Consider the following 10,000-nt stretch of genomic DNA (forward strand, 5'->3'; position numbering starts at 1 on the left):
ACACACACATAATATATATATATATATAAAGTATATATTATATATATCATATATAATATACATATTATATATATATATATATATATATATATATATATATATATATACACACATGTGTGTGTTGAAAAACTGAGAATATGTCAGAAGGATAAATTACATATAACCGCATACAACAAAAAGGATATATTGCAACGGCTCTACAATAAACAAAAACAAAACAAAAATCTGAAAAGCTGTAATGTAAAACATAAGTGGCTTGATTAACGCCATGACCCATCTTGAAATCCATGAGAAAAAAAAAAACAACCTTTTATCGAGTAAGTTACAATGCTCATTTATTTACCTTTTGTATTATTCTGGAAAAAAGACTAAGGGTGCTTGAAAATACTTAAAATAAAAAAGAGCGAGAAAAAAGACGTACCCGCTCTGTCTCTCTCTCTCTCTCGCTTATATAATAGTTTTATTATGTTTAATTGTGTAAGCCTTTTTATATTCAATTTCAATAAAGCTTTTATTCAAAAATTAGAAATGCAGTTTGATCAGAAACTGAAAGGGTAATTCAGTCCAAATTTTATACTGAGCATTAAAATATTTTACATTGATATACGTTAGTGATGCATTAGGAAGGGGTTTGCTAACAATATTCTCAATTATACCTCACAGATGGATGGAAAAGAAAAGACGGAAAAAGGTCAAATGTATATCATTCTATACTAGAAAAAATGAAAAGTCATTCAGGTCTCCAGTTATTTCTTTTCAGACGAAACCCCTTTGATAAATTGAAAGTAAAAACAATAGGTTATATGTCATTCTCTAGTTCTTAAAGAATATATAAATTGAAACCCTGATGGATGGAAACGAATGCACAATATTTATGTTTTTAAACAAAATAAAAACAAAAAAAAAAAACATCACCCAGAGATCTTTGTTTAAAATTCAAATAATTCATTCGCTTTCCAACTACGTCACTCAATAAACGGAAAAGAAAACACAAAAAAATCAATGACAAAATCTTTATTTCCTGAAAACAAACAAAACACAATTTTCCCAAAATCCTTTCAACTCAGACAACCCGTTCATTTTTTTCCCGTTTTCATTCAGTTTTTGACTTGCGTTTTCATGTAATTCTGGCAATAAGACTGAACACGAGGTACGTGGTTGAGTTTATTACACAGCACTAACGGGAGCTTCGCCATGTCTTCGTTGCTTTTCACGACCACCTCCTGCGTGAAAGAAAAGAGGGGGTCAGGTGTCAGTTCGACGTGATGTGTTCAGGTGGAAAAGTTAAATTCAGCCGAATTTCATAATTGAACGATATTTCTGAGAATTTCAGGCATTAAAAGTTTTAAGTGAAATTCAGTTTGAATTTCAAATAATTAAGAGAATTTCAAGTGTGAAGTTTTAAAGGTCGAAATATCTAAAAGTTTCTCGTGAATTTCAGGTACATTTTAAGTCTTTAAGGGTTTCAAGTAAACTTCAAGCTTTAACGTGTTTCGAGTAAATTGCAAGTGTCAAATAAGAGTTTTTAGTTAATATCAAGTATTTAATTGCATGAATACGATTTATTCAAAATTTAAACTCTCTATTTCCCCCTTCCTTTTTCCCTTTCCTCTCTCTCTCTCCTTCCCATCTGCCTTCCCCCCACCCCCCTCCCTCCCTTTCTCTCCCTCTCCCCATCACACTCACCCCATCGATCAGCACAGTTGGTACGTAAGAGAGGTAGGATACCAGCTGGTACTGTCTATGGCCAGCTGCCGCAAACAGCTGGTAACCCTCAGGACCTACGCTGCACTTGTAGAATGCTTTGGTGTTTCTTCTCGACCCTTTGGCACACTGGGAAAGGAAGAGGGGGGGGTGGGTGTAAAACTGAAAATTTGGTGGTGGTAGTGGGATGGTGGTGGTGGTCATAGTGATGATGATGATAACAACGATAGTATAGTGGGGTAATGAGCATGTTTGCAATATCAAAATTCAATTCAAATTTCAAAACAACAATATAAACATCAGTAGTCTAAATAAACAGTGTCGATAAGACGAATACAGTAAACAATAAAAAAAAAATAAAAAAAATAAAAATGGGTTAGTGCAAAAGATTTACGAAAATGTAAAGATGTCTTTGTAAAACTTAAATGATTTACAATGCATCATATAGCATAATCCTAACTAACTTGATTTCGCGAGTGACATATATAAAACTAAATTAAAGAAAAAAGTTTAAGAAGAGGGATAACTAAAATAATCGGAAAACAAAACAAATATAGAATACAAATAAGAAAATGAATGAAAATTAGCAACTAATAAAGAAACTGATTATCAAATATCAACAATACCAAACATTCAAATACTTAAACAATATATCAGGAAATAACCACAAAAACCGACGATCGAAAGAAATTAATCAGTAATCAATCATAAAAATTAATTCAATAACAAATCTGCACGAACAAAAAACAATAAAAAACTAACAACGCAAAACAATATATCAGGAAATAACCACAAAAACCGACGATCGAAAGAAATTAATCAGTAATCAATCATAAAAATTAATTCAATAACAAATCTGCACGAACAAAAAACAATAAAAAACTAACAACGCAAAAGCTAAATCTTACATATAACTACAAAAAACAAACAAGCACAAAATTACAAACCAACCACACAATACATCACAGAAACAAATCACGCATAAGTAACGACCGAAGACTAACCGTCAAACCCGCGGACAAGATACTCGAGTGTTCGTTCGACCGCAGGTGCTTCTGGTGCTCCATGAGGCAGGTAGCGAATGCCAAGCCTCCGTCGGCAACGGGGAGGTGGCGGACGGCGCACGAGATCAGGCGGTTCCTAAGGCAGTCGCCGGGCCCGTGCTGGCACCCGCCGTTCTGGGAGGGAGGAGGGGGGAGCATTGGTTGTGTAACGAGGGCATATATATACATACATATATTATACATATATGTATGATTTATATATAATAATTTTTATATTACATAATATATATATGATATCTATACGATATATATACATATATATGTATATATGTATATATATTGTGTGTGTGTTTATGTATATATACTTATAAATATATATATATATGTAAATATATATATATATTTACATATATATTTATATTTATATATATAAATACACATACATATATACACCATTATATATATAATACATACATATATACCATTATATATATATATATACACACACAGACATATATAAGCCAATGTCAGTCACTCACCTCCACCATGCCGAAAGGCACGACCTCCACCTTGACGTGGTCCCGCAGCGACAGCTAAAGAGGAACGAGATAAGAGGACAGGAACTGCTGGCTGTCGGCCGAGGCTGAGGTCATGATGACTGTCACATTCACCTGGTTAATCAAGGACAAGTTTGGGTGCATTCGGTAGGTGGGCTTTTTGTGTGTGTATTACGGTTGAGGGGGAATTAGTAGAGGAAGATAATGAAGGGCAAATTAGAAGGGAGAGTGTTTCAAAACGTTATATGTTCCCTGCGAATCTAAGTTCATGTCGAGTTTTAGTATCATAGAATCAGTATATCATGTATTATCTAGATCTTCATTTAAGGCGAAGACAAAAGAATCACAGTTACAAAAAATGGGAGACCAATCTGAAAGGAACATCACCAAACCACACACTATACCGTAATAAAATAACACGATAACACTATAATAACTGAAATAACGACCTGAGAAGGAAGGTTAGCCACAGCGTTCACCCTCCTCGGCTTCCTCTTGCAGATTTTGACGTGATGGTGGCACTGGTCGGCACAGCACACGGAGTCGCTGGCGCAGTGGGCGTCCAACCAGCACTGGCGCTGGAGAGGGAGAGATAAAGGAGCTGTGAGGAGATATATGTTAGATAAAACCTGAAAGAGAGAGAGAATGAGAGGAGAACAAAAAATGGCTCAATAAACAAATAAAACAAATAAGACAACTAAAACAAAACAGCAGACAACTACCGATCTCTACATGGAAACATGAAAAAAATAACTGCAGTCGCTGCCTCCTCACCTGCGCTCGTCTTCTAAGCCGTGACATGATTGGTAGCCCCGTGAGCGGACAGATATCAACAGGCGGAGGACAGAAGTCACAGCAACCGCTATAATGACCAAAAGTGTGTAAGCATATACTATTAACAATAAGTGAAATCTGTAAAGACATGAAAAGGATTAGTTTGTGAAAATTTGTTACATTTAATTTATATTAATATTAAATTACTCCAGAATTTATACTCTGTTTGACTGTGGACTTGAAGTCAATTATTTAAAATTTACCATTAATATCATCATTATAATTATTATTATTAGCATTATTATTTTGTATTATTATTATTATTATTATTATTATTATTATTATTATTATTATTATTATTATTATTATTATTATTATTATCATCATCATTATTATTATTATCGTCGTCATCATTATCCTCATCATTTTCACCATTATCATTATAATCATCATCATTTTTATCATGTAGTTAGACCGTCAGTTTATGCACATTTATTATGTACACGACTACCCGAGGGGAGGATAAGATTAACGGTAAAAGGGGAAGGGGAAATGGGGAAAGAAAAGGGAAGATGGGTAAGAAGACATAGAGGGGATTTAAAGAGGAAAAGGGGATGGGTAAAGGGGAAGGAAGATGTTCAGAGAGAAAGATGGGATGAGAGAGGGAGGGAGGAAAGGGGATGAGGGAGCGAAGGAGGTGGGGGAGGTAAAGAGGAAGAGGAGGGGAGTGTGAGGGGGCAGAGGCAGGGCTTAAAGTGGGAGAGAAGGAGTCAATTCGCCGAATATTTGGGAGTGAGATGGGGTAGCAGAACCGGGAAGGGAATGTTACAGGGAGAGGGAATGGAACAGGAAGAGAGGAAGCGACAGGTAGGAGGAGGGTGAAAGAGGGAAAGAGGAGTGCCTTTCATTTTATTATTACTATTATTATTATTTCTATCATTATTATTATTATTATTATTATTATTATCATCATCCTTATCATTATTATTATTATTACTATCTTTATTTCTATTATTATTATTACTATTATTATTATCATTATTATTATTATGATCATTATCATTATTATTATTATTATTATTATTATTATTATTATTATTATTATTATCATTATCATTATTATCATTTTTATTACTATTATTATTATTATGATTATTATTATTATTATTATTATTATTAATATTATTATAATTATTATAATCATTATTATTATTTTTATAATTATTACTATTATCAATAATATTATTGTTATTTTCTTCTATGGAATATCCACGGATTCCACCATCAATGAGAGAATTTAAGATTATTATTATTATCATTATCATTATTATCATTATTATTACTATTATTATAACTATTATTATTATTATTATTATTATTATTATTTTTATAATTATTACTATTATCAATAATATTATTGTTATTTTCTTCTATGGAATATCCACGGATTCCACCATCAATGAGAGAATTTAAGATGATATAAGATCCTATTTCCTAGTCGCTTGTCTTCGAATTCAGACAGTTATTGCACATTATATTTCATGCATCCTCCCACCATACCCTAACCCCTTTTTCATGAAATATAAAGAAAAACTGTAACGGCAATATAAAGACATGGCGTACAGCAGTTGAAGGGCGTTGGAAAAGCAAAATCCTATGTGTTTATTTTGACAGCTGGGCCGCGACTTTCTCTCCCAGACTCAGGTTAAACAATGATTCAGAGAAGGATAGACAGAACGGAAATATACCTATGCAATATATTTAGCTTTTCGTGGAGGAAATAAACTAAGAAAATAAAAACACACATACACACGCGCACACATACACACACAGGGATACATACATACTGATAAACAGTTCATATTCAAGCTGTAATTCCTGAAGTAGGACCTCGATCGTGTAATGAACATAAGGAACCACATCATAAGCCCCTTGATCTTTCACTATAGACTTACCCGGATGGCATAGGGGGGGGGGGGGGTTTGGTTTGCGAAGTTCTAGCTTCGCCCGGGCCTTCTAGATATGGCCCGGCCTGTGTCAGCTTTTTTACGGCTGTCTCATTGAGTTGTCTGACACTCGGTGCTTACCGTGGCGGCGGGATTGCCAGCAAGCGCTCCTGCCGCCATGGTGTAAGCATTTCGCATAGCCTCTTTACCAGCACGGCGGCTGTTGTGGGCGGTCCATGTCTCAGGAATTGTGTATGGTTACAATTTTCTAGGTAGTGGACTAGTGTGGCGTTCGGCTCGCCGCAGTGCTTGCAGCACCATTCATCGCGTTCGATTGTTGGGATAATCTGCCATGCACAGTGGTAACCTAGGCGCATTCTGTGAAGAATGACTTCGGTACCTCTGTTGCTTACTTCAGAGAGTGCCAGTGGTTCAGAGCCTGTGGCGTCTGAGTACCAGCTGGCCGAGGGGGAGGTTCTCGTTTCCTCTCTGTGGAGCTGCCGTAGGAAGGTACGACCGACCAAGGCACACTTCTCCATAAGTAATTTTCGGCTCGGTTTTATCGTCATGGGATTTGGGGGCATACCCCTGCCAGCGGCGGCTAGTCTGTCAGCAAGCTCGTTCCCTCTGATGCCGATGTGGCTTGGGACCCAATTGATGATAATTCTTCTACCCTGAGCAAGAATTCTCTGTGCCATTGTGAGAATCGTGGTCAGTAGGTAGATGTTGTCTGTGGGTGAGCTGTGCTGAAGACAGTCAATGGCTGCCCTGGAGTCTGTGTGTATGACCACGTGTCCTTCCCTTAGGGACGCGTGGCCTAGGGCTCCCATGATTGCAACTGCCTCTGCCTGTAGCGAGGAGGCGTTGTCTGTTACCCTCATGGATCGCGTGGCATCCCTAGCTGCAAAGCCGGCGCCTGCAGTGTGGCTCAAGGGATCGACCGATCCATCCGTGTAGTATGTTCTACTACCCGGAGGAGTGATGGCTGCAATGACCCTGTGGGCTTCTGCCTTTAGGCTAGGCATGGGGTATAGGCTCTTTTTCATTGACAGGTTCATTATGTTGAACTCTATCAGGCTCAGTGCCCACGGCGGGGCTTCGGCAAAGTCGGGGTGGGGGGAGTCCATGCCCTTAGCAAGAAGCTGTTCTTTGAGCTGATGGCGTATCAACACCCTGGCTGTATGAGACAGCCAGGAGTTGTTTGCAACGAGCTCGTTGTCTTGTTCGAGGCATCTGACTAATTTTTGTCTTAGGCTTGTGTTCCTGGGAGCTTGGATGACCTTTGACAGAAATTGTGTTGCCGTTAGATCGATTCGTGAGTCCAGGGGGAGAAGGTTTGCCTCCATCAGGAGGTTGAGAACCTTCGTCCACCTCGGGGCACCCAGAATGATCCTGGCAGCTTCATTTTGGACTGTTTCTAATTTGTCTGTGTGGTTTTTCTTTGCAGCAATTAGAGCGACAATTAGTCCACAATGGGCCGGACAGCATGTACATAGAATGATCTTAGTACTTTGTGTCTGGCCCCTATGCGTCTCCCAGTCATTGCTCTCAGGCATAGTAGGAATACAGATTGGGTCAGTTGGAGGTCGACATGTGGGTGGAGGAGGAGGTGGGTAAGTTGGAGGAGGTGGTGGTGGGTATGTTGGAGGAGGAGGTGGTGGGTAAGTTGGAGGAGGAGGTGGTGGGTATGTTGGAGGAGGTGGTGGGTAAGTTGGAGGAGGAGGTGGTGGGTAAGTTGGAGGAGGAGGTGGTGGGTATGTTGGAGGAGGAGGTGGTGGGTATGTTGGAGGAGGAGGTGGTGGGTAAGTTGGAGGAGGAGGTGGTGGGTATGTTGGAGGAGGAGGTGGTGGGTAAGTTGGAGGAGGAGGTGGTGGGTAAGTTGGGGGCGGTGGAGGGATGTATGTAGGTGGAGGTGGGGGTGGAAGAGTGGGTGGAGGAGGAGGGATGTATGTAGGTGGAGGAGGAGGTGGACGAGTGGGTGGAGGAGGAGGAATATACGTAGGTGGAGGAGGAGGTGGACGAGTGGGTGGAGGTGGAGGAATGTACGTAGGTGGAGGAGGAGGTGGACGAGTGGGTGGAGGAGGAGGTGGACGAGTGGGTGGAGGTGGAGGAATGTACGTTGGTGGAGGAGGAGGTGGACGAGTGGGTGGAGGTGGTGGAATGTATGTAGGTGGAGGAGGAGGTGGACGAGTGGGTGGAGGTGGAGGAGGAGGTGGACGAGTAGGGGGAGGTGGAGGTGGATAGGTGGGGAAAACACAAATAGGAGGTTCAATTATATACGTATATATCCTATCCATGTATATATATATACACATGGATAGATACATAAGTACATATATATATAAGTATATATTATATATGCATATCTCTCTCTCTATTTCTCTCTATCTTTATATATATATACACACACACAAACACACATACATTTGAGATTTCAAATAATAGTAAAGAAAGCCCTTGACCCCCCGCCCCGGTGCTCCGAGAGGCTCAACCTTGACCGATGAACGTTACCATTCATAGCGCTAAAAAAAGTTTATAAACAGTGGAGCATAATGTCGCGCCAGCCATTATACAAGCGGGGGTTATGCCGGGCAGATGGCGATGAGGAGGGCGTGCAAAGGGAGGGGAAGGGGTAAGGGGGAAGGGAAGGGAGAGAGAGGGCGACAGGGAAAGGGAAGGGGGAGGAGAAGAGGGATGGATAAAGGGGATGGTGGAAGAGGAGGGGAAGGAGAAGGGGGAAAGTCGGAGGGGCGTGGAAAGAGAAGGGGAAGTGTTAAAGGAGAGACGGAGTGGAAAGAGGAGAAAAAAGGTAAGGTAAGGGGATGGGCAGTGTGATAGAAAATGAGAATAGGAAAGGGAAAAGAGACAAGGGAAAGGAGAGACGTAAGATACAAGATAACAGGAAGAAAGAACACTGAGATAACTGGAAGAGGAAAATACATCAAGAGGGGTAAGGGACGCGAGCTGAAGTGGATGGTAATATGAGGAGAGGAAAAGAAGACAAGAAGAAAAGAGGAAGAAGAGGGGAAGGGAGATAGAGGGAGAAGACGTTCTGCAGCTGTCTTGAACACCTTGCGAAAATTCCATCAGATAAACAATCAACAAACACGCACACAAACAAGCAATTATGTGCGTACAAGTATATGAATATATGTATGCTTATGTTCATGCATAGATAAGGACTGTTCGCAGGAGTTTTAATTGGAGAACGCTTATGTATTAGTTCATAGTTACTTACCATAGTCAGATACATGAATAAATAAATAAATAGATAATTCGATAAGTATACACAATCTTCTTCTTTCTGTGCTGTATCAGAGCCTGACATTGGCAACCATGTTTAATTTCATGGCTGTACAAGGGAGAGTACGAAGGTGGTTTCCCGTTGCTTTCCTTCGGGTGATTGAAAAGTTAACCATCTCTCTTACCAGTGGATCCACTGCTTGCATTTCTGCAACCAGTGCCTTAAGTATACACAATATATAATACAATACATAATGTATATCTATGTCTCTCTCTCTCCTCTCTCTCTCCGCCTGTCTATATATCTATCTATTTCTCTATTTTTCTATCCATCTATCTATGTATATGCACATGTATATATATGAATGAATAAATAATATAAATATATACATATACATATATATACATATATATATGAATATATGTATACATATATAAATAAAGAAAACATACATGTATATATGTATATGTAAATATATGTACACACACACACACACATATATATATACATATATACACGTTCACATATATGTATATATACACATGTACATATATATGTATATATACATACATATATATGTATATATACATACATATATGGGTGTTATTATATAAAGATATATATGTGTGTATATATATGGAATATTTTTTAAAGAGATCTAACCAACCCTCATACCAAGCCAACATATTATTCCCAAACTCCATGTGGATCTCACAGTCAACAGCAGAGAGTAATTGGCAGGAGTGCGGCTACCAAGCATTCCATTTAAGC

General features: G+C 38.9%; 1 protein-coding gene and 1 long non-coding RNA gene across 2 annotated transcripts; both read right to left on the reverse strand.

The window, feature by feature from the left end:
• Positions 1-998: 998 nt before the first annotated feature.
• Positions 999-3,256, reverse strand: LOC125026255 (GILT-like protein 1). The gene is made up of 4 exons (XM_047614557.1): positions 3,248-3,256; positions 2,709-2,882; positions 1,687-1,833; positions 999-1,223 (listed from the first exon to the last, which is right to left on the reverse strand). Exons 1-4 carry the CDS (start codon positions 3,254-3,256, stop codon positions 1,098-1,100), a joined length of 456 nt encoding a protein of 151 aa, XP_047470513.1. The 3' UTR covers positions 999-1,097.
• A 52-nt stretch (positions 3,257-3,308) lies between these two features.
• On the reverse strand, positions 3,309-4,128 carry LOC125026302. The gene is made up of 3 exons (XR_007114930.1): positions 4,040-4,128; positions 3,715-3,843; positions 3,309-3,379 (listed from the first exon to the last, which is right to left on the reverse strand). It is a non-coding gene; the product is annotated as an uncharacterized LOC125026302 (long non-coding RNA).
• Positions 4,129-10,000: the final 5,872 nt, after the last annotated feature.

The sequence above is a fragment of the Penaeus chinensis genome, chromosome 6, assembly GCF_019202785.1.
Source record: "Penaeus chinensis breed Huanghai No. 1 chromosome 6, ASM1920278v2, whole genome shotgun sequence".
Classification (NCBI taxonomy): Eukaryota; Metazoa; Arthropoda; class Malacostraca; order Decapoda; family Penaeidae; genus Penaeus; species Penaeus chinensis.

Bases quoted from the DNA above. Each gene is read 5' to 3' on its own strand.
- LOC125026255 (XM_047614557.1), bottom strand. The intron at 1,834-2,708 runs GTTAGTCTTCGG...TTCCTTTCCCAG, and splicing joins TCTTGTCCGCGGGTTTGACG to TGTGCCAAAGGGTCGAGAAG. The intron at 1,224-1,686 runs GTGAGTGTGATG...TCTTTCACGCAG, and splicing joins CAACTGTGCTGATCGATGGG to GAGGTGGTCGTGAAAAGCAA.